This window comes from Ictalurus furcatus, chromosome 23 (assembly GCF_023375685.1).
Source record: "Ictalurus furcatus strain D&B chromosome 23, Billie_1.0, whole genome shotgun sequence".
NCBI lineage: Eukaryota > Metazoa > Chordata > Actinopteri > Siluriformes > Ictaluridae > Ictalurus > Ictalurus furcatus.
In genome coordinates, this window is record NC_071277.1 from 18,265,154 (window position 1) to 18,290,057 (window position 24,904).

Here is a 24,904-nt window from a genome sequence, read left to right on the forward strand (position 1 = left end):
CCGACGGCTAATGAAACGCATCTATTCGTCCGCGCTTTGCCGAAAGCATCATTTCTCACGCCGGAGCTCGTGAATGAGCCGAGATCGTCGCCGAGGCCCTAATTAAACTCAGCGCCTGGCCTCGTCTCGCGTTCCCTCGACGCCCTGAAGAACAATACAGCCTCCTGATTTACCGTGATTGATTCACACCTTTGCGTTCGCACCGTTCACCTCGTTATGTGCCATTTTTCCTCCCTCGCCGGCCTCCCAGATTAGCCGGCCACCGTAAAAAAAACCACACGACGTAATTAGAAGCGAACATAATAAAGTGCACCTCGCATCGGTCGCTCCCCCACCGTTTAATCAGCCGTCGCGCTGCTGTCGGATCAGATTTGTGTGACGGGGTAGACGCGAAGGTCCAGCTTTCTCACCTGTTAGAGGAACCAATAGCTTATTTACTTCATTTCATTATTTATTTAACAACCGTCAGAAGTCATTAGGTGGACTTTTATGGGATTTGTGCTATTCCTGAGCACAAATACAAAGTGTGAGAACATACCATAATAGTCTAGGATGTCAGTGAAAGTGTAAGAAAAAAAAAAAATATATATATGAATGTATAATATTTTTATGACGTGGATATTTTTCTCCTCTATGGACCTATGTGTAACTTTTTTTGAATTGACGCTCAAGGCTTAAGCTATGTTTAACCCTGTTACAGTTACCGTAGCTGGCTGGCTAAACACTTTTAATAGAAGGCAAGCCGACTAGCATCGCACTAAGAGTCACTAGATATAGATTTCAAAAATACATGGCTGTGTTTGAGCTGTTGGCTGGCTAGCAAACTATTCCATAAATATAGCTAGCTATATAACTACTGTTAAACTGACATGCTGTCAAGTCAATGGAGTAACTAGACACAGATGTCTAAATACCCAGCTGTGTTTAAGCTATAAAATACTGTAAGCTAATATTACACAGAGATATACAGTTTCAATGGATTTCTGGATCAATGGACTTCCACACTGTAAGTTGGAGAGATTCCAAGGGTGGAGAATATATATATATATATATATATATATATATATATATATATATATATATATATATATATATATATTTTTTTTTTTTTCCACGTCAAGTCACGCAAATTATATCGCATCATCTGTATACAGATGTACAATGGGGGGAAGTTTCAAGCCTCCAGGACTTAAGTACAACATCCAAGACTATATCTAGGGTTTGAATGCAGGATTAAAGTGCAAATACTATGCCAAGAGGACAATGTAAGTCAGTATAAGTCAAGTACAAAGCATTGAGTTTGGGTTTGAGTTATTGTCCAGTAAAGTGTAAAAATAGATTTAGCCTTTGTTCTTGCATAATGGTAGGGGGAGTCGTTTTTGAGGTTTGTTGAGTATTTGTTGAGAAAACTGCAATAAATGAACATCTGTGAGAAGACTAAACCTGCAGAAGAATTAATGCGAGGGATGTTATTTCCACATCTGCTGGTAATTATAGATTTCTAAAGAATGGTTAGTTCAGGTTTCGCTTCCTATAAGAAACAGGTCTGAGAATAGAAAAACAACAAAAAAACAAAAAACCCATAAAAACGCGGTTAACACGGTTCAACTCCTGTGAACATGCTCCACAAAGCTTCACCAGCTTTTTTCCCCTGTCTCATTTCAGGAGCAACGGGCACTCTGACAGCAGAGATGGGTTGTGGGCTGAGGAAGATCCGTCAGACAGACGACAGCAGTCCTGGGAAGATCTACTCAACCCTCAAGAGACCGCAAGTGGAGACCAAGATCGGAGTGGCCTACACTTACTGCCACGTTGACTTCCTGGTTGGAAAAGAAGGTAAGTCAGTAGATCCATCTTCTAGCATGTCACTATGGACAGATATGATCACAAGGAACAAGCTGGTGAGCAAAGACATGTTTATGGGATGTCTACATTATATCCAGAGTGAAGGACTCTGACCGTCTTTGGAAGACAGCTGTGTGGTAATATGCAAGACGTCAAAAAGGGATTTAAGACCAGAACTGAATTAAGTTGGACCAAAAGCTTTTATCCTACTGAGGCTATCTTTTTGCAAATATTATGCTGTGTTTAACAGTTTAACAGTTTAACCAACACTATTGGGGGAAAAAAAAAAACAGTCAGTCTGTCTAAAAATGCCTAAAACCTTGCTAACTAAGTGTGATTTCCTTATATAGTGAATGTCACGCTTTGATCAAGTTGGAAAATGGACATAAGTCTAATCAATTCAGTTTGTAATCAGACACTGGCTGTTAAAACATCTGCGATGCTCCTGCCCCACACTGAACTCTTTAAATGCTTTAAAAAAAAAAAAAAGTCCTTTAAAAAGGGTAGAACTTTCCTTTTGGTTGAGATACATGCAAATGTGAAATATATTTCAGTTCCAGAAAGTCTGTAGTTTTATTTGGAAGTAGAAAAACAAACTGTCACCTTGTGAAGGGATTTCCCAAGCCACCACACGATACCACATTTTTCCCCCCAGATAGTCATACCGAAACCTTGAGTATGAGCTAATGTTGATATTTATAGGATAACTGAAGTGGTTCTATGATAACAGTGTGTTCCTGTAAAGTACAGGTTCCTGTAGAACCCCTTGTCCAGCAAGTGTTTTCCTTGCTCTAATGCTGCTTTCACAACAAGTGGGAACTTGAAATTTTCCAACTCGGAACCTTCTTACTTCCCACATTAGACCGCTCATGCGAACTCAACAATCTTCCGTCATTGTTCACCAAATAAAAACCTGGAATTAAAGAGGTCTTTGGTTAGCACTTCATTTTTAATTTTTTATTAGAGTTGATTAGAGTGAGGATTATTGTTAATAGAAAATGAGCAGTTTGAGCAAAAATCTTTGCAGAAAGTGATTAAACATTTCAAGGATCAAAGTACCACTCGGTATTTAGCGATTCTTTTTTGTTTATTTTTCGGTTTTGCTTACTTTCCGCTAGAAGTACCGCCATGTTGAAGTAACGTCATAGAATCGCAAAACTTTACAAGTAGGAATTAGGAGTTGGAGAGCCGTTCACTTGGATCTTTCCTACTGGGAGGTGGATAAACTTCCCAGTTCCCACTTGGCAATTAAGAAGAAGAAGAAATAGCCTTCATTTGTCACATATACATTACAGCACGGTGAAATAATTTTCTTCGCATACCACAGCTTGTTGGAAAGCTGGGGTCAGAGTGGAGAGTCAGCCATGATACGGCACCCCTGGAGCAGATAGGGTTAAGGGCTTTGCTCAAGGGTCCAACAGTGGGAGCTGGGTTGAGCTGAAGCTTGAACCCCCAACCTCCTGATCAGAGCCTAAACCATTGAGCCACGACCGCACACAGTATATTGCACCCACTCCAACTCAAGAAAGGCTGGTAATTAGCCGATTGGTTAAATCAGGTGTGTTCAAGCAGAGAAAACATTAAAACACCAACCCTCTTTCTGGAGATCTACCTTCCTGCAGGTTTCATCTCCAAACAAAATCTAACACACCTGTTTTAGTTGATCAAGAACTTCTTAAGGCAATGATTAGATGGTCAGGCGGGCATGATTATGGTTGGAGCTAAAGTCTTCAGGGAGGTAGATGTCCAGGACCAGGGTTGGTGACCAATGATGTACAGGACTCCAGGACCAGAATTTGGAACTGATAATGTAGAGGGTCCTTAATTCTTCGCCACACCTAATAGTCAACCGAGTCCGAGACCGACTTGTTAAACAGGTGGTCTCACGTGTGACTCCTGCTTGGTTGGAATGAAAACCCGAGGTCATGCCAACTCTTGAGAGTGTCCAGTGGAAAAAAGCTCTGGTCAAAATGCCTGATCTGGTTAAACAGAACAATACAATAAAATACGAGTGAACTTAATTATAGAGCGCCCGTTTACTCTGCTTGATTAGCTCTTTCAGACTCCATTTTCCCATAAAGGGCTGCCACTCATCAAGACAATGAAGCACATATCACTTTGAATAACTGTTAAGATTGGATTAACACTGCAGTCATGCCGTGATCTGTCACATTCCCTCCGTCTCGTTATTGCACTTCACCTCCAGTGCCATTATTTACACTCCCACCTGTGTGTACACCTGCCATCAGAAGGATCCTCGAAGTGTCAAGGGTTTTTAGGGCTCCATGTTTCATAAATATTGTTCAGATGGTTGGAAATTGATAGTGAACGAGAAGAAGATGACTATTGGGCTCAATGGGATATTCTCTGATAAGTAGAAGAGAAGGTAATGACCTAAGAAAGGTTTTTTTTGTATATATATATATATATATATATAGTGATATGCACAATTTGCCTGGTTTCCTCTATCTCATCCATATACTGTATAGTCGTCAACCCCAAAATTATTGGCACCCTTCATGGTAAAATCAGCATTCATTCATTGTAAGAAATGCTTTATCCTGGTCAGGGTCATGGTGGCTCAAGAGACTATCCCAGGAACACACCCAAAATGACAATACTGAGCCTCTTCCTGTAACATCTAAGGTTGTAGTCACTTATACAGGGTATTGAGCACTCCTCCTTGCGGAACATTTCCAACTGTTTTATATTCTTCTGCTGCATTGGACTCTGGGTCGCAAATTCTAATTCCCAACCTCCGACCAGGAAAAGCCTTGAAAAGTTGAAATTCCTACTCGACCAATTACTACATACAATTTTGCACTCGGGTCTCCTTTAGTGAACAGTGGACTAGTTCAACAAACAGACTTCATATAAAAACCCTAATGAACTTTCTTTTACTTTCACACGATCCGTCGTTACCCAGATGAGGACGGGTTCCCTTCCGAGTCCGGTTCCTCTCAAGGTTTCTTCCTCATATCGTCTCAGGGACTTTTTCCTCACCACCGTCTCGACCGGCTCGCTCAATACGAATAAATCCACACACTTAAAATCTCTATCCTGTGTTTATACGTTTCTGTACAGCTGCTTTGAGACAACGTCCATTGTTAAAAGCGCTCTACAAATAAAATTGAATTGAATTGAACTTATTTATTTGAATGACATGCACAAATGTAATGAATATTTTCTAAAGCTCAAGTGTCAATGACTTGAAAGCAAGCAATCAAAAATCAATCAATAAATGAAGACAACATGAAACATTCAATTAGGACAAGAGTAGTGACATCCTATAAAAGATACTGTGTGTTTACGGTAGCCGACACGCTACGGTGGCTGAGCGACATTACTGGAAGATTTGTCTCATGGTGTTTAGGAGGTGCTCTTTCACTGTTTAGTTGATCATTTGTTCTTTTTAAGCTCTGTGAGCTTGGCCTTTTATGGAGTTTTGTAGGTGTGGCTAAATACAAATCAGCTGTACCATGAACGCGCTTGGTAACGTTTGACTACTCAGCATTTACACGCATAAATATGAAGAAAATCAAAAGTAAATCTGCCCAGAAATGTATGTTCGGTTCGGTCTACGACGATATTCGCACACAACTTTACTAAAACATTGATAAACGAGGGCCGTTTTCAGGGGGTATTGCTGATTTTATACCATTTCTATTGATGGGTACCATTAATTCTGGAGTTGATTGTACTTTATACGAATGAGGAACAATGGTAAACTTTAAAATATATGGAGATTATCTGAACACAGTCATGCGGTCGTGCCATTTAAAATTTCTGGTGGAACCTAAAAGTCATTTTTTCAGAATATTTCCTTATGTTATGCTAACTGGAAGAGCATAATATAAGGTCATAATATAACATAATAAGTGAGTGAAGCGTAAAACCGGTGGTGGATAAAATCATTTAAAAAAAACCTCCGCAATCATTCAGACTTTCATTTGCAGCATCAGATAAGGAGTTGTGTATAAAAATGCGGACATGGCCACACAAACAGGAGCAAGTACTCGGTTCGGAATATTTTTAATAACCTTCAAACAATTGGCATGAACCAAAATTCCTGCCAGGTTTCCTTCTGTTTTTGTAGACAAAAGAGTTGAAACTTCCTTTAAAACCTGTCAGACGTTCTACGCCGATCCAAGCCGGGTGCCTGATTAGAGTTCGTTCTATATCTGGATCTTTCTCTCATAAGGTATATTTGTTACTGTTAAGTTGACGCAAGGTGCTGGAAGGGGTGTTTATGAAGGTGTGTGGAGGTTCTGTGTGAAATCCCGAACCCCGCTGAACGTGAGGAGAATGGTGACGGAAAGCTCCGGAGGCTAAATATAACCGTCAGAGTGTTATTGTTCACAAAAGCAGGGTGTGATGAAACGTCTTAGCGAGTGGTGTGAGACGGCGCGCGTGTTAACAGTTCGGCCCAGAGATCACATTAATCCTGTATAGAGCTTTCAGATGAACACTGAACTCTATCTGGGGCTTAGAGGCTCTCTCGTGATCTCTCTCTCTCTCTCTCTCTCTCTCTCTCTCTCTCTAGAATACAATATCCTTCTGATGGTTGTCTGGATGTTCCATTATGTGTCAGAATAGCTAATATGCAAGAGTAAAGAAAACGATTTCTTATAGATGATGTGCAGCTCATCTTTGTGAAATGAAACAAAAAGATTATTTTAGTGCACGCCTCATTCCTGTAGACGAGTACGCTCGGGAATGTAAACCAAATCTTATAAGAGTTCGTTTTTAAAAAATTTTTATTAAAGAATGATACATCATTATTTTTTTATTTGTTTATTGTTTCTTTTTTTGTGTGTGATGTGAACTTCCACGAAGTTTATAGCTATAACAGCTATAAACAGTCAACCCCTCACCCAAAAACTTAAAGAGTAGTGAAAACACTGACACTAGAGACTCCTTCCGTGTTAAATAAACTTCACCTGACAGAAAGCTTCACAATATTGTGGGGTTATTATTGTATTATTATTATTGTTGTTGTTGTTAATGTTGTTGTTATTATTATTATTATTATTATTATTATTATTATTAGGGGGCCAAGCACAGAAGGTTTATAGGCACCCTATTGTTATTTTACCTTTTCCTCCTCTTCTTCTTCTTCTTCTTCTTCTTCTTCTTATTATTATTATTAGGGGGCCAAGCACAGAAGGTTTATAGGCACCCTATTGTTATTTTACCTTTTCCTCCTCTTCTTCTTCTTCTTCTTCTTCTTCTTCTTCTTATTATTATTATTATTATTATTAGGGGGCCAAGCACAGAAGGTTTATAGGCACCCTATTGTTATTTTACCTTTTCCTCCTCTTCTTCTTCTTCTTCTTCTTCTTCTTATTATTATTATTATTATTATTATTAGGGGGCCAAGCACAGAAGGTTTATAGGCACCCTATTGTTATTTTACCTTTTCCTCCTCCTCTTCTTCTTCTTCTTCTTCTTCTTATTATTATTATTATTATTAGGGGGCCAAGCACAGAAGGTTTATAGGCACCCTATTGTTATTTTACCTTTTCCTCCTCTTCTTCTTCTTCTTCTTCTTCTTCTTCTTCTTTTTCTTCTTCTTCTTCTTCTTCTTCTTCTTCTTCTTCTTCTTATTATTATTATTATTAGGGGGCCAAGCACAGAAGGTTTATAGGCACCCTATTGTTATTTTACCTTTTCCTCCTCTTCTTCTTCTTCTTCTTCTTCTTCTTTTTCTTTTTCTTCTTCTTCTTCTTCTTCTTATTATTATTATTATTAGGGGGCCAAGCACAGAAGGTTTGTAGGCACCCTATTGTTATTTTACCTTTTCTTCTTCTTCTTCTTCTTCTTCTTCTTATTATTATTATTATTATTATTATTATTATTACATTTGCATTTATGGAATTTGGCAGACGCCCTTATCCAGAGCGACTTACACTTATCTCATTTACACAACTGAGCATTTGAGGGTTAAGGGTTAAAATAATATAAAAGTATCAAATGTATATAAATGTACTGCATATTAAATGAGTAAATAAGTAAATAAATAAATAAATAGCTTTCGTCGAATTTTTCACCGTTTCACAGTGGTGTTGTTTCCGTTCGCGCTGTGTAGCTCATTTATTTTTTCAAAGAAAGCGTTCATGCTCGATAGCTTGAAATTTTCTTTCTAGCTATTGATGATAAAACCAAATAGTCAAAGAAAACAGAAAAAGATCAGCGAGTGTATGATACCAGTATGAGGACAATAAACTCCAGTATGCGAGATTGCCTCAGCGAGTGTAATGATCCCTAACACTGCTCTGCTAGAGAGACTGCGATGCTTATTGCTTAGTCATATTAATCAAGTTTATGGTGCCGTGGTCAAATCCATGCGTTCATCTCCCAGCAGACGTGTATGAAAGTACAGCGTGTCGTGTTTACGCTGAACATTACAATCGAGTATGATTATGAGGAGCAGGCAAATCGTTCATAGATCTCATAGACAGTGAAGCATGCCAGATGGCATAATTATGTCGAAGTGTATCGTCAAGAGAGCAAAGTTATCAATTTAATAGGATGCTCAGACATGACACCCACTTGAACATCGGTCTAAATTAACGGCAGGAATTCCCCTCGGGGGGCGGAAAAAAAGAAGCGCTCGGCCCAAGAAACCAGACGGATCGACCGTGCATCCTGCTTATGATGTTTGTCACGTTCCTGATTTTCCACGAAGGTGATTTTTTCGACTGTTTAAAATGTCAGGTAGATAAGGGACAGAAAGAAGAAGAAGAAGAAAAAAAAAACGCAGCGGCTGCAGGGCCGAGTCAGTACCACACACCCTCAGGTTTTGTTTACTACCGGGAGAAATCATTTTTAGTATGAGTCCACCTTCGACCTGAATGAACGAAAATAAAACTCACACACATCAGCAGGGGCAGTGAGTCAGGGATCTACAGGGAACCGAGTTTCTTCTGTGACCTTCATTTCTTAAAGTGGCTTCTTCCCACTTTTCAGCAGTAGGAGCCTATTATGTATGGCTCAATTTAACGGGGAAAACAAGGGGTTGCCTTCGTCCCTGCAGGGCAATTAAAGTGTTTTGGAGGACGTAAGCAAGATTCCCTCTAAAAGTACTTTCCCTAAAAAAAAAAAGTTGCACTATTATTGTACTTATTTTGCTTACTAGATTGAGGACCGGGGGAACGGAGGCAATCCCATCTCAGCTTGCATGTTCCCCCCTCTCCTCTGGGGTTTCCTCCCCCAGTCCAAAGACATGCATTGTTGCCTGATTGGCGTTTCCAAATTGTTCATAGTGTGAGAACGTGCTTGCAATTGTTCCCTGCAATGTGTCGGCACCCCGTCCAGGATGTCCCCCGCCTCGTACCCTGAGTTCCCTGGGATAGACTCCAGGCTCCCCCGTGACCCTGTGTAAGAAAAGCGGTATGGAAAATAGATGGATGGATGGATAGAGCACTGTCTCGCATTGTGCTTCTTGATATTGAATTCTATTCGTATTTACAATTCATACACTATTAGCCCTTTGACATACCATCGATATCTGTTTTGCGTCATGAATTACACTCAGGACGAAACACGTCTAGTTCATCGTTTTAAAAAAAAAATAAAATACAATAAAAAACCCACACCTTTAGAAATAGTAAAGTTAGAAGAGAACAGTTGTTTTTATAGCTGGTATTAATCCATGCTTCAAGATTATTATTTTTTTTTTAAACCTTTCAGATTTCCTCTTATTTTCTTAATCATTTAAGATTATTAAAAATGACGAAGAGCGAAAACTGCTCTGAAAAACTCTCAGTAAGCTGGAGACTGGAGACTCCTTCCATGAACGTTACACAAACACTGATATACTACGAATGTGAATATAATAAAATAGATTCTTTGCTTTATCGAAAGAGCACAACTGCCGTTCAGATGGTTAATCATAACCACCATCTTGCTCCTGGTCATATATAAAAACCCAGCATTCGGCATTTATTTGATAGAATCCACCGCTGTTCTTACCCTCGCCCTCCTGCGTAAGTCATCTTCACGTGATCGGAGAGTGTGACGGCGTATTTATATGCAAAGATGCCTAATAATGCGAGAAAGTAACACTTTGTGACTTCTGAAAATGGCAACATGACTGATGGCGCGACTAAAGCTACAGGGGAACGGTCTTATTTTGCAATGCTAACCGGGCCACTTAGGAGCTTTCATTGATTAGCATTTTTGGAAGAATGCAAATTTGAAATACTGATTAACAGATCAGTGCAGATTGGGGGATGAAAAAAAGGATGCAAGGTTGTTTTCTTATGCACTGGATTAGAGTGAACGGATGCAGGAAATCCCCCTGCGCGCTCACACACACACACACACACACACACACACACACACACACACACACACACATGCCTCCCCTTCATCATTTCACCACCCAAACTCAGATGGAAAAGGACTCGGCGAGAGAGACGCATTCAGGCGAGGATTCGACGGCCATTTGGTTCGCCGCATTGCTTTTCCCCATTTCACCCGAGCTGTGTGGATGACTGCCATTGTTCTGATGAGTCCACAGACACAGACCGCAGATCACTCCCATTCCTCTAAATAGAGGCAGCCTAGCGTTCTCTGCCCTCAGCATCTTTTTAGAAAAGATTGTCTATACATCACATTACCTGCAGTAGAGGTGTGTAGTTTGGCCTAAAGCTACAATATTGTGCCCAATTCTCTCACACTTTACTACTTACTGTATATTATGGGTGTGTAGTTTGGCCTAAAGCTACAATATATTGTCCAATTCTCTCACACTTTACCACTTACTGTATATTATCCTTAATTTTTAGACTCATGTGACAAAAAAAAAAAAAGAAGACTAAATCATGTCGACTAGATCTAAGCGAATACCTGAATCCTGCAGCTGTCTGTAAAGGAATAGTCTGGTAGAACTTTGCAATTTTCCATCTATCCCAATTATAATCGATCAGCCAAGACATGTAGGGTGTCAGATATTTCATTTTAGTTTTGTCCTGGAGCTCCAAGGCTAACGGCAAAACTAAGATTAGACTTAGATCCTCTCTTAGCGTCATGCGAAGGAGAAAATCCATCCTGAAAGACTTACATCATCTTTATAATTCTTCAACGGCGTCCAACATTTATTTTGTAATGAATTTTTGACCTCTTTTATCAACCTACTTGTGGTATTCTGACACGGGTTAACGCTTTCCGACATCACCCACGATGCAACTCGACGGCCTGCTTATCTTTTCCATATCTACGTCGAAAATCTAGATCGGTTTAAGCATTAGAACTGCGTCTGGTCTGACATGTGATTCGACCCAGCGGCCTCATGACTTAAACAGCGACAATCGTTGCATTCAATCACGCTAACGACGTTATATCACTGTACACGGCACGACACGGCATCCCTTTCCCAGAGTTCTAGCTCCAGCTTGTAAATAGATTTGTTTACTGACGTGTGCCGTGAGTTCAGGTCAGCTTGAGTGATAGCGCCACGAGACGACTGTCAGCTTCTTGAGAGGTTCGATATGAGATATGAAACTAGCGCCAGATTTCTCTTATACATGTCAGAAAAGCTGAGCGTGCGCACTATGACAGCTCCTGTCAACAGGAAACGCAGATCTGTGCAAAGTTCCTTCCTCCCACGGTGTCAAAGCTCAGCTCACTGAACTGCGCTTTAGCTCAGGAGGAAATTCTCTGCCTCCTTCCTGTGTCTGGGGTACTTTTTATTATTTATTTTTTCTTTCGCGGTACCTCAGTTCGGCCCTGCGCTCGATGTGGCGCGCTTACATGTCTAAACGTTTCCCCCCCCTGTTTTTTTTCAGTGGGAGTTTGAATGGTTCGTCGTCTGATTAGATTTTCCTGGCAGGGACTCGATGAGTCTGGTTTGGTTCATGTCGCTGCTCAGGGGTGTTTGCCTTCAGCGCTGGCTGTCATTACCGGGCTTGTGTTTAACATCTGAGCATCTGTTCTTGTCTCTGAGAGAGAAAGAGATCCAGAAACCGCTGATCGGTGATACATCCCTGATGTCTCTCATTGTCCTTTTCCTCTTTTATCCGACGTGACGTTTTTTCGATTGTGTGGAAATGCAATCTCTCAAATCTGTGGGTGAAATTTAACAAAAGTCTTATTGTATCCCTCTCTGTCTCTCCCTCTGTGTCTCTCTCCAATTGTCCATATGAGACGTAAATGTTATTTTCACACATAAAGTGGCCTACGCGTTCTCTCCAACTGCCCGTAGGAAAGAAGAAAAAAGGAAATGCTATTTGTGGTCCTAGCCTCATAGTCACTTGTATTGTGAAACTAAGCTAATCAGCATGACAGCTGCTTTTTTTTTTCTTTCTTTCTATTTTTTTTTTTCTTTTCATTCTTCCCTTCTCCATCACTTTTTGAGCTTGCAATATTTTTAGCAAGCGTTTCGAGAGCAAATGAATTATATCGAGGGTGGAGAAAGTATTTTTCTTGGAAAAATACTGGAAAATCCATTTTCCTTCCTGCTTATCCGATACAGGGTCACAGGAGATTCTGGAGCCTATCCCAGGGAACTTTGGGTACAAGTTGGGGGACACCCTAGATGGAGTCTGAACCCATCGCAAAGCACAATCACACAAACACTCACAAATTTAGAAATGCCAATCACCTTACAGTGGAGGAAACCAGAGTACCCGAGGGAAAGAGAACTCTGCACACAGGGTATAGCAGGGATTCGAACCCCTAACCCTGTAGATGCAAGGCAGACACGCTAACCGTTAGGTCATCATGCCCCCCTGAAAAAGTACAAAGTACAGTAAATAAGAAATAGTCGACTAAGAGTTCATCGTGACTAACCCGTCATATTCTGCTCGGAATTTAGCATTCTATTTAGTTAATGTTTAGTAACAAAGCAGCAACTCGGTAGTAGTTTGTCTCCTGTAGCAACTGCTACTGTTGTCTCTTATGATGGTGGATTGTCCAGTGTTTTGTTTTGTTTGTTTCAATGAAAAACAGTAGTACCGGTCATAAAAATGTACCGCCTGCAGTCCACTATACTCATATACACAGCATCTTTGTTTAAAATGTATTGAAGTTTGTTTAAAATGTATTTAAGCTAGCTGTGCTAGCTAGCTACAATCACAAATCTGCTCAAAATAGCAGCTCTAACCAGTCATTCCTTCACCAGCCTTTCTGTCTTCTTTCTCTTGAAGTTAGTAAGACATGTTTAGCTTGTCAAGAGAGACCTGTAAGCGCAAGATCCTGCAACCTTACTGACACCTTCCGTAAAGGCTAAACAAAGGTATTCTTACAGAAAACGTCACGTTTAGACACTTTTACTCTTAGATCGTACGGTGCGTCCACCATAAACGTTCTCGTCGTTCCCGAAGAAGCGATGATATATCAGACGGTGTGCATTAATACTCACACCGTCTGACCGGTCAGATTTCAGAGAATTCAACAGTGCCACGGTGTAAACGCAAAGGACTCGTCAAATTTATTATTTGTAGATTGACGAAGTGTTCTTCTGTTGTTTCTGGTCAGTTTGTGAGACTCAGTTTCGCAGCACTGCATCACCGTCAGCTCCTTTAACAGCTTTGTATTTGGACTCAATTCTGCCTCACTTGTAAATCATTTTGGATAAAAGTGTCTGCCAAGTGAATAAATGCGAATACGAATGGAAATGAGAGGCCCTGGTGTGGTTCCAGCTGGGAAGCCCATCCCACACACACACACACACACACACACACATATACACAAATGTACTGTACAGTACAGACTCCAATACAGTGCACCCTAGAGGCCCACTTTTACTGTTTATTTACAACTTCAACATGTTTTATTAAAAAATCTTTTCAAAACGTGAAATGTAGGGTCTCTAATGACAAGTATCACTTACACCACCCCCATTTCGAGTCGATCATCTTCTGTCTTTAAAGCCTGCCTGACAATAAAAAAGATGGGCTGCTCGCTGCGAACCCAACCCCATTTGATCAGTTATTGTGCATTCAACACTGATTTCATGTTACAACATGAAATACTGACAAATTACCCACTCGGATCGAAGCCAACTCTCTCAGTCGGGGATCCTGAAACGTGGAAATGAGAGACAGCGAAGCTGAGTGGGAAGCGAAATCCATTAAAACCTGGTTAAAATGCTATTTGTTTTTCACATGATGAATGAAAGCTGGCATTACAGCTCTCAAACAAATGCATAATGTCTCCACACCTAACTTGCTCGAGTTTCGGACTCGCAAGGGTTTCCATGGAATCCGTCTCCGCGCCGGGATCGTGGAGCTGTTTCCATGACGATCGGCCACCTGTTGTTCTGGGGCTTTCGCACGTCTGTCAGGAGACTAGTGGCGATTGGGAATCTCATGTTACATCAGTCCTTTTCTTTGTTTGATCCACGGTGACTAAGTTCTATGCGGTTACAAATTCGACGGCACGTATGGATGAGCCTTATCTGATTGTTGTGTATGTGCAAGTTCATGCACTTATAGTTATATACATTAATCATACTGTACATGCGTAATTAGGCAGATATCTGACATTTGTCAAAAAAAAAACATTGTCAAAAAAAAATGCTCCCAAAGGTTAACTTTTTCGAACATCTAATCTATCATTGCACAAAATGCCATGGTGCCACTTGACCTTTTATTCACATTTGAGACAAAATTCTGAAAGACTCATCACCCCATTATACGTAGACCTTAATTCATCACGAACGCATTAACTCTATTAGCTTTTCCATCATTCATTTCCATTACATTTATTCATTTGCCAGGCAGGATTTTGGCACAAGTCTTGCTCAAGGACCATTTGGTAGGATTTAAACTCACTTTGAAATAACTTTGCAGTCCCTAGCAGAGAACCATAAGGTACCTCCAGGTTAATGAGTCTTTACTGATATACATACGTACAGTGAAATAATTTTCTTCACATACCCCAACATGTCAGGAACGCAAAGTCAGCCATGATACAGCAGACAGGGTTAAGGGCCTTGCTCAAGGGCCCAACAGCGGCAGCTTGGCAGTGCTGGGGCTTGAACCCCCAACCTTCCAATCAGTAACCCAGAGCCTTAACTGCCAAGCCACCACTGCCCACTACTGGATGAAACAAGGTCTTGCACTGCTGTTGAAGCCGGCACCTTTTTTACCTGCAGGCATAGTCCAACAGGCCAGTTCTCATGAAACCAAGTTCTTGACTGATACTGATGACTCATCACCCCCAGACAAAGATCTTTTGAACATGAATTGACTATTTGTGCCGTTCAGCTATTTCCTGCAAACTTCAGACCATACCACTCTGCATTATGCTCCCTTCAAGCTGCTTGCAAGGTTTGATTTGACCCACCAAACTTAAGACATGCATCAAGACTTTTCTCTTTCCTGCGCCAAGGTGGTGCAAACGTCCCCTGGCTGTCCAAACAGCTGAGTCACTCTTCAAAGCAAGAACATAGGGCTCTCAAGTGGCACAACAGAAAAGCCTTTGCCTTATTATCAGAAGATCGTTAGCTTGAATCCCGGCGACGCTCCAGTCTTCTGTGGCTGGGAGAACAAAATTGGCTGTCCTCGTTGGGGGGGAGAGATGGTGATCCTCTCTCCTCTGTCAATCACTGATAGCTTATGTATTCGGAAGAGGGTGAATAGTTCTTTTCTTCCAAGTGTGCTCGTTTGAAAAGATAGTAGCTGGCTTCATGTGATTGCCCTCCACGGTTGCTAGCTATTGTATGATAGGGGAGAACTTGCTAGTGGGTAGGCATTGGCAGATGACTAAATTCTGGAGCAAAATGGATGAAAAATCCACAGACAGAAAGCCTGAAAACTCCACATGTATTGTTTTTCTCACTGTACTAACATCTTGCACTCACTCCTCTCTAACATTCTTATACCCTGACCTATTTGTACTAGCGTGAAGAAGTTTATAATGGAGACTACAAAGCATTCCTGTAAGTCTGACTCTAACCGCTCGACTGTTTGGATTAGATTCTGCCTCATAAATCACTGTACATACAAACATCTTCCTAATGAGGAAATGTAACGTCAACGAATAAAGCAAAAGCCACTAAGGCATCGACGATGGGGTGACGAATTAGTAAAGAATTTTGCCTCAACTATTCGAATAAAAAGGTCAGAGAAGTCTAGTATTTGGCATTTCCTGTCAACCCGTTCTTTCGTCCACTGACACATAGCTGATGTGTTATTAATCGATCGTCGGATTGTATGTGGATTGGTCACTTTGCATCAAAGCATCTCCTAATAAAAAAGAAGCATAAGCACAAATCCTTTCCCATGCTCTCTGGTTGTAATTACACTGACTCTGTGAACCTTTCTTGGATTGTTTAAACTACAAAGGAATGCTAGGGTTAGATGGGGGGCATGACCACAGAGAGCTTCCCTTTATTGACCGCAAATTCTTAAATAACATGGATTCTGGATTGGAAGAAAAGGAAATACCATGTCAGTTAACATGGAATGATAAATTAATTCAATGATACAGATTGGAGTTTGTGAAATGGAAAGGGAAATAAATCAGGCATGCTAATATATATTGTTAAAGTAGGGAATTGGCGAAAATAAATAAGTAAATAAAAACCCAGCAACTTAAACATTTCCCTTTCCCCGCAATCAGCCAAGAACTATATGGTCTCTGATGTCTGGTTCTTTTGTTTTGCGCTGAAGTGTGAGTTTCTCCTGCTGTTGAATGTCCCACGTGGATACCGTAAAGATTTCAATGTATACCTCAAGTCTCACCTTGCTTCATTGGATAATCTCACATGACTGGGGTGGAGCTAGGGGTGGAGTTACTGAGCAAAACAAAGTGATTCTTTAAGTCCATTTGTATAGATTACAGTAAATCAACCACACTGGCAAGTCCTTGCAACATCACTCAAGAAGTGGGTGTGTTTTCAAGCAGATTTATTTATTTACTTGTTTATTTGTTGTAAGTAGGACAGACTTATCTATTTTACCGTTTATTATTACATCATGTTAGCTATCGCTATTATCTTCCCAGGTGACCATAAACATGGGCCGCCGGATCTTTTACTTGCCTAAGTAATGAATTTATCATTTGTCCAGCCCTGCTTCAGCTCAGTAGTCCAGAACCTAGGCGTCAGAGCTTCCAGTGCCCTCTTCGCTACAGCTCCTCATTATGTTGATGCAACAATTATGACCAGTGACAGCACATATTTTACTCTCAAGTGAAACAAATGTGCACTGTTATGAACAAGAAGAACAATTCACATGTCAAAAAGTCTGTAATCAGGACGCGTCAAAGTGATGCCTGTGAACTCCAGAGGCGTAATATAAGCTGCACGACAAAAGCACAGCGACAGCCAGCCATTTTCATCTACAGAGGAAGAAACGATGCTGATGAACAAGGCTGCCTATTTAAACGAGCTTGTCTTTCAGGAGGCGTCTCCAAGCAACAGGGCTAAAACCCGGCGTCCGCCATATCCTGTCGAGCAAATACGCTTTTGAATTCCACAGAGTGGCTATTAATAGACTTTTTTTTACCTGCAAAACAAATCACTCGTGCTGCTCTCCATTAGGCTCTGAGGCTTTCTTGTCACCAGAGGATTCGGTTCTGGGAAATACTGGCACTTTTAGGATTAACTCTCTCCGTGCAGTGCTTCACAATGAATGTTCAAACCACAAACTTTTTTTTTTCTTTTTTTTTTCTTTTAAGTTAAAGGTTTGGCTTAGTGGCCAAATAATGAACTTCTTCATCTTTAATCAAAGCATGTATTTACAGTATATCAGACTAGTTACAGGGTTTTTTTTTCTATATTGCAAAATGATTTTATTTTTTTAAAAAAAAATAATAATCCAGATTCTCCATCCATAAAACCATCCATTTTCAAGTACTGCTTATCTCACACAGGGTCACGGGGAAGCCTGGAGCCTATCCCAGGGAACTCAGGGCACAAGGCAGGGGACACCCTGGACAGGGTGCCAACCCATGCACACCCATTTTTCAGGATGATAATGCATCTTGCCACAGAGCAAAGTGTGTTAAAGTTTTTCTTCAGGAAAGGCATCTCAACTCAATGGCACGGCCAGCAAACAGTCCAGATCTCAATCCGATTTTTTTTTTTTTAAAATTAGTCCATGACAAGGCTCTAGTTGGAACCAGTTTGATGGAGAATATTGTTTTTTAATAGTGAAGTCCGTGCCTCAGAGAATTCAGGCCGTCACATATAAGCCCGAGGACGAGCAACAAAGTTTTTTTGTTGACGATTCCACAATTTTTTCCTCAACATTGAGTGATTCCATAATTTTTCCTCTAATTGATCTGGGAAAAAAAATATACCATTAATTACAGCAATTTAATTTAATTGTTTATTTGCTACGAGGTAAAAAAAAAAAAAAAGCCGGGTGAGCGTCCTCTAAGTGTGGTGATTCCATAATTTTTAACAGCGGTTGTAAGAAAATCTATGATTACTATGTTGCTATTCTGAAATTTACTTGTACTAACCTTTCACACAGATCAGCTCGTGAGAATTCGCAGAATTTGTGAGAGTTTACAAATACCCAAGGCTCACGCTGAGAGTGTTTGGAAATTTGAGAGCGGATGCTAGCTGGTGGATCCAATAAGATCTGCAGCAGCATGAAAACGTATGCGAGAAGCGTTAAGTAAAGCCTTGACGTTCTACTAACACAAAGTCTGATTGGGCCTCCGGGGCACAGTAAATACTTCCTGCTCTATCCATCTTCATGGGAAAGTTGGTGTGTAGGCCAGAGAGGCCACAAGTGAGAGGAAAGAGGAAACTCAAACAGCAGAGAAGTGAAGGAGATCAGGGAGGTGACACACACTCGGAGAAGTGGAGGATTGTGGAGAGGTTAGTGAGGTGTGCTATAGCTGGGGGGCTTGAGCTTAAAATTTTCCCATTTTCCACTAAAGGCATGTCACACAAAGCTGGGTACGGCCCAAAAAATGGGCTTCAGAGGCTTACCGATACCACCAATTTATATTTATCGATTCAGCTGAAACTTTTTATCCAAGAAAGCTACTAATGAGATTGAATTCATGCCAGTGAAAGAGTCGTGCAATTCACGGATAACTCCGGATGCACTGATAATAATCAATCCTAATAACGATACCAATACGAGTAACTTACTTAGTATAAATCAGAGGCATCACAGAACATGTTATTTAGCTATGTTCAGTGTGGTAATGAAAAGTGCACATGTACCTATTCATTGCACTTGGGCTACCAGAAATGCTTTCTTTATAACATTAGCAAGTTGATTGTCAGCAAAGTGCATTAGCTAGCTTTTTTTAGGAGCAGGCGTAAATGATCACAATAGCAAATGGACACCAGTATCAGTATCAATGCATCACTATTTATAATAGATTACTGTGAGTGAAAGTGGATATGAGAACAAAGATGGCTGCCGTTTTTGTTTTGGTTTTTTTATTGCAAATGCTTTGACATACACATTTAACATTTTCTATTTTTAAGGCTACATTTGTTTTTTTTGGGGTTTTTTTTAGAACTATTCATTGGCTGTCAGCATTATGCAGCAGGAGAGCGATCTTGTCCTACTTGTGCCATTCTAGGTGAAAGTACATTATGCCAGATGCATTATATTCATTAGAATCCCACCTATCCCATTTTATCAAAAGGTCACTAGAAAGAAGGCTCTGAGAAAGGAAAATAAAGGCGTCCTTATAAGCACCCATTAGCCATTCGCTTCGTTTGACAGCACATTTCAAAATATCTGCGACCTCGCTCAAAAGGTTTTCAAAAGGCAGATAGCAGATAAGAGGTTTTGCATTAATAAAACCATGGCTTAAGAGTGATTATTAAAATGAGCTGGCGTTGAACAGTGGTTAAGGTTTAACACTAGTTTCTGGAAGTTTGAGCGTTCAAACCCGAGGACCACGGAACCACTCTTTCTTTCCAAATCCTAAAATCCATCAAAAAACGTTCAGTCTGGCACCACTGTTCCTTTGAGGGACCTCTTTAACGTTCTATGTAAAAAAAATTAAAAATTTTAAAAAAAGAAAGAAAGAAAAAACAAAAGGTTAGGTTTGGATTCCAACCAGTAGAACCACCTTTAGGAAGCTTGCCTACCTAGATAAATATTGAGGAACCGTAGCGGAACCTTATTTTCCCCATGATAGATGTAGACTGTTAAGTAATTTTAAAATTCTTCCCACTGCCTGTACTGGTTGGATATTAAATTCGACATCGCTGTCAGACCTCATCAAGAAAAAGACTGTGGAGTGTTACATTTCTGTGACAGACGGTTAATGCGAGAAGCATTCAGAAGAAAGAAAGTGAGTGGTTGAAGAATACTATAAGCTCTGTGAAGACTCATGAAGACTCTGAGATAAAGCTCCTAATAAGAACGCTAGCCATGGAATTAGCATTAAGCTTTACAAGAGATCAAGAGATCAATGAGCACGCTACAAACGACAAGTAAGACGTGCCATACAGTAAAAAAGATAGAGTGGTCTGTGATGCTAATTGTATGGAGCAAGATGGTGCAAATTGTTTTTGGTGCTGTTGTGCTCTCTATTCAGACTGGTCAGAAGCTGTTGAGTCATTTTCAATAACAACAGTCCTGGCAATATTGCAGCTTCAAATCACAGGTTTACGTATATTAATACAATCGTTCTAACATAGTATCGTTTCTACAGTTAAGACGTAAACAGATTTTTTTTAAAAAAACAAGTGTTGAATTGTTGGAAGGAGTCTCCAGTGTCAGCTCTTTATATCAGCCAGGCATAAAGCCGTTTCTTTAAGTTTTCCGACACAAGAAAGTCTTCAGCACAAAGTGCTGCGTTATTATTTATTTATTTGTTGATTTGTTCATTCATTTTTGTCTTATCTGGTGAGGACACGACCGTTCATGGCTGCTCTAATGTACCGGACAACTCTTTTCACGGATGTTCAACACCATTCAATTGAACTATGAATGGATAAAAAGTACAACAGCGTTGAGAAATTGCCGCCGTATAAGAGGAATAAAGCACATCTGGACATTCAGTTATTGGAAACTAATCAAATACCAGTGTGGTGACAGTAACTCTGCTTTATCATACAACCCTGTTGTTGATTATTTAGATAGAACCGTTCCGGTGATGCCCAGGCTGCGGAGAGTTGACAGGAGATATATAGAATATAGATATATGGAAATATATAGATATATAGAATGCAGGTGGTAGTTACCTACACAAGAGCATCCTAACCTAAATTCGAATCAAACGTCTAATGTTACACGTGAACTATAGAGATACACAGGCCGGCGACAGCTAATGTGATTAAATAAATAAATAATGTGAATAAATAAACCCAACACCCAGCTGAAGATTGTCCAGGAGAAGACGGTCCAGCATTAAACTAATCATCTTTTTCAGCTTGAACAGTATCAGCCTGATTGCAGTACTGATTACGCCATTAGTTCTGCAATGACATCTGGATCCAGCACTAATTCCCCGCAGAACTGGAACGAGTCTGATAGTGCCAATAGTGCACGCCATGCCCGGCGAATAAACACTTGACATGGTGTAATTACTCCGGAAAGTGTCATGTTTTTGTGTGTTAACTGGTGATGAGACAAAAGAGGCCCTGTTTTCTCCAATCACCAGGTGTACACACTGCCTGCGTGAGAGTGCCGGTAAAGTGGGTTGTCATTTCTTTGAATGCACCCAATCAGAAAGGAAATCATCTTTCAATGTCGGCCACACACTTATGCAGCAGGTCGGTGGAATTGTACAATTAAAGCGAAAGAAAAAAAAAACGTGTCCACATAGCACTACATTTAGGACAGACTTGATCATGGAAAGCAGACACAAAGAAAAGAACATAGACAATGTAAATAATTGTAGAACGGTTGAAAGCCAGCCGAATTGGTCAGGGAATTCATTTGTGCATCTGAATCATCTGAAAAGAGGCTTTTGGGTAGGATGGAGCGGTCCTTGTTCTAGTTGGCGTAAAGCGTTTTAATGGAATTCTTGCTGTATAAGTGGTTGTGATTAAATACATTTCTGTGTTATTTTTATTCTTCGTCCCTCTGTGCTTTCAACGTAGGGAAAAAGGGCCGAGGCTGAAATGGCCGACTTAATGAGCATAATGCATTTCAGTGAAGTGACATTCCATTAGAACGAGGACATGTTTCTCCACCCATTGCCTAAAGCTGCACTCATAAGATCATCATATCACTGAGTGCGTTAAACACCAAAGAGGACAAAAATACTCGGTTCTGACCAGAGCTTTAAAAATGGATAGGACTTATTCTGATTTACTTTATCGCCCTGTCCTGGTCATTTTAAACCCTCAAAGAGAGCAACATTTTGATTCAAAGTATAAAAACCAACTGGTGTTAGCGCATCGAACCCGGCTGTTGGACATTCTCAAAGTCCTATCAACTGACTGCAATAACCCATATATAAAACCTGTCCTTGGCCACATTTTGAGTGTTCTTCCTGTTGGGAAACAGGGGTTAAGAATACTAAATCAAACCTCGCACTCGCAAAATAAGATCGATGAATGTCAGAATTCACATCTTACTCGCTTACAAATTCTGTGCAAGATTGAGCCGGATACAAGGTAGTGCGGTCTCGTATTCTGTACGCTTGGGCCTCAGCCACCACTCCAGAGGTCCTTCCTTTATTTTTCCATTCAGACTCAGCATTGGAAGAGCCAATAAATGCCATTGTGCTTGCAGCAAGACTCCCTGCGATGCAGGCTGAATTAAAGTAGGAATTACCCCTGAGCAGCTAGAAACCTGGGAGAAAATAAAGCTCCTCTGATCCCTGACCGTGGTCGGGAAATAGCTCTGAAAATCAGGCACTTAGATGGACTGCTATTAGTTCTTTTGGACCAAAATCTATACACAAGGGTGAACTAAGCGCCGAAGAAACAGAGCAGAAACCTAACACAAGGCACCATGGCCCCAGCAGGCTGCTCTCACGGAGGGTTATTAGTGAGGTAATTAACGTGTGCAGCAGTGCTCCCAGGCTCATATGCCCACAATGAGCAATGACTACTAATGATAAGAACTCACTGTACACACATAGTACTACACCATTACTGTATGACCGAGGCCTATTTCACAACCAGCTCCCATATATCATATTAAATTCTGTTGTCCTCACGATCTGAGATTCATATTCAAAGCATCTTATGGGTTAAGAATGTAATCCAAGCATTTAGTTATTAAAGAAGCAGTGATGCAAATACTACAAGGCTATATTTTACCGGTCGGACGTTTCCACCAACTTCTCCCCAGAGGCAGAGGCCAGAGATTTAAGAAACTTATCCCCAATCTGGCCAGAGACTTAAGCTACTGATACCCAAACTGACCAGAGTCTTGACCAACTGACCCGCAAACTGACCAGAGACTTGAGCAACTGATCTTCAAACTGACCAGCAACTTAAGCAAATGATTCCCTAATTGACCAACTGATCCCTCAATTGACCAAAGTTGTCATTTTAAGATTACTATGTATTGGAGGTTTTGGGGTTTCTGCATCAATGTCAAGTGTTCTCAAAATAACTCTGTCAAATCTGGGCAATTTATCGCACCACTGCAGAACCAGTGAGAAATGAGAAGAATCTGGTCATCTAAAGGTAATCTGGTGGTGGCATCACCAGGCTCCGTTCACTCACAGATCATAGTGATCACGATGGGAATATAGGCCCTAATGAATGACTTTAAGTAGCTAAGTGAAAGGGCTTACTCTGACAGCACAAACACCAGGGATTTGAGCTCGATGCAAGCTGTTACAGGAAACCAGTGCTTCCCAAACCAGTCCTCAGAAGCCCTGTTTTACTCTTTCCCATCTCACAACCCCTAAACCAAGCAATCAAGAAGCAAGAAGAATACCTGGTACAAGTGTCTTGGATCCTGAAAAAGAGCAAAAACATAGACCATCTGGTTTGTCCCTAAGGACTGATTTGGGAAGCGCTAGTTTAGATTGATTGAAGACCAGATGTGCCACTGGATTTTTGGTCTTATCATATTTTTATACACTGTAACATAATTCCATCGCGACTCGTTCGCCTGTGTTGAATCTGTTATCGCCAGCCGTAATCTGTTATTGCCAGCCGTAAAATTAATCATAAAGACCATCTAGCCACATTTACCTTCCACAGGTGGCAGATACTCACTGGTAATAAAATGGATTTATGCTATAAAAATGAATTAATAGTCTAGTTGAGAATAAACCAGTTAAGCATGTTAGCATCTCATCTTCTTGTGTTATTCTGTCACTCCCAAACTCCCCCTTTATATCAGACTCAATCATACCGTAATTACTCATTCAAGCCATGGATATAAGGACTCTGGGGAGTTTGGTTTGGATCAGGGTTAATAGCGTGCACACACGGATCCGACCCGAGCACACAGGCTAGCAATCAGATGGATAGTGAAAGTCTGGCTGAAAAAAAGTGAGTGATGTTTATTTGTTAACGTAAACTTGTAAGTTAAACCCCAGAGAGGTTATGGGACTTGCAGAATGAGGAAAGCCAATATTCAGAAAATTAAAACTGAAGGGAAAAAAAAAATCCAAACTAGTTTTGTCCTTTTTGCCTCAAGCAATTTTCCCGCTCCACTTCAATGCATAGCATGTAAAAGTAAATGAAGAAATAATTACATTTCTTATTAATAGTCTCCAGGGTATGACTAGAAACTGCCGTGGTAATTTACTTTTTTTCAGTATTGTGTCTCTGGGCAAAGGTTACACCGGTCAGCATTATTATTCCGTGGCAGGCAATTTGTAAGGTAATAAAATTTTACTAAGACCCGGTCTTAATTATTAAATCTAAGCCAAATGTTTTTTTCTCCCCAAACAAAGTATTACGACAGGCCTGACCTTATTGCCATTTATTGACTCATCTGAAATGTCATGGAGGAGTGTGTTGACTTGCAAAACTGTCTTTATCCTGTTTGCTAATAGCCCAATTTACCCTTCCCAGTGGTGATTAGCATGATATATTTAGTTTAAAAAAAAAAAAAAACCAGACTAGAGAATGGGCCGTAGTGCTTTTGTGGGAGTTCTCACTGCGATTAAGGCTAACTAAAGCGAGTACCCCATGGCTGTTTTCCCAGTGGCATGTAATGAAAACCATTCCTTATTTATTCCTCCCAATGTGTGTGTGTGT

General features: G+C 40.5%; 1 protein-coding gene across 3 annotated transcripts in view; it reads left to right on the plus strand.

Annotated features, from left to right (window-relative positions):
• The window catches only part of LOC128600047 (raftlin), a 77,379-nt gene that overhangs the window by 8,647 nt on the left and 43,828 nt on the right, over positions 1-24,904 (plus strand). For all 3 annotated transcript variants that reach the window (XM_053612189.1, XM_053612191.1, XM_053612190.1), the window contains exon 2: positions 1,666-1,836. In XM_053612189.1, coding sequence (XP_053468164.1) covers positions 1,666-1,836 — 171 coding nt within the window. The remainder of the gene's footprint in view (positions 1-1,665; positions 1,837-24,904) is intronic.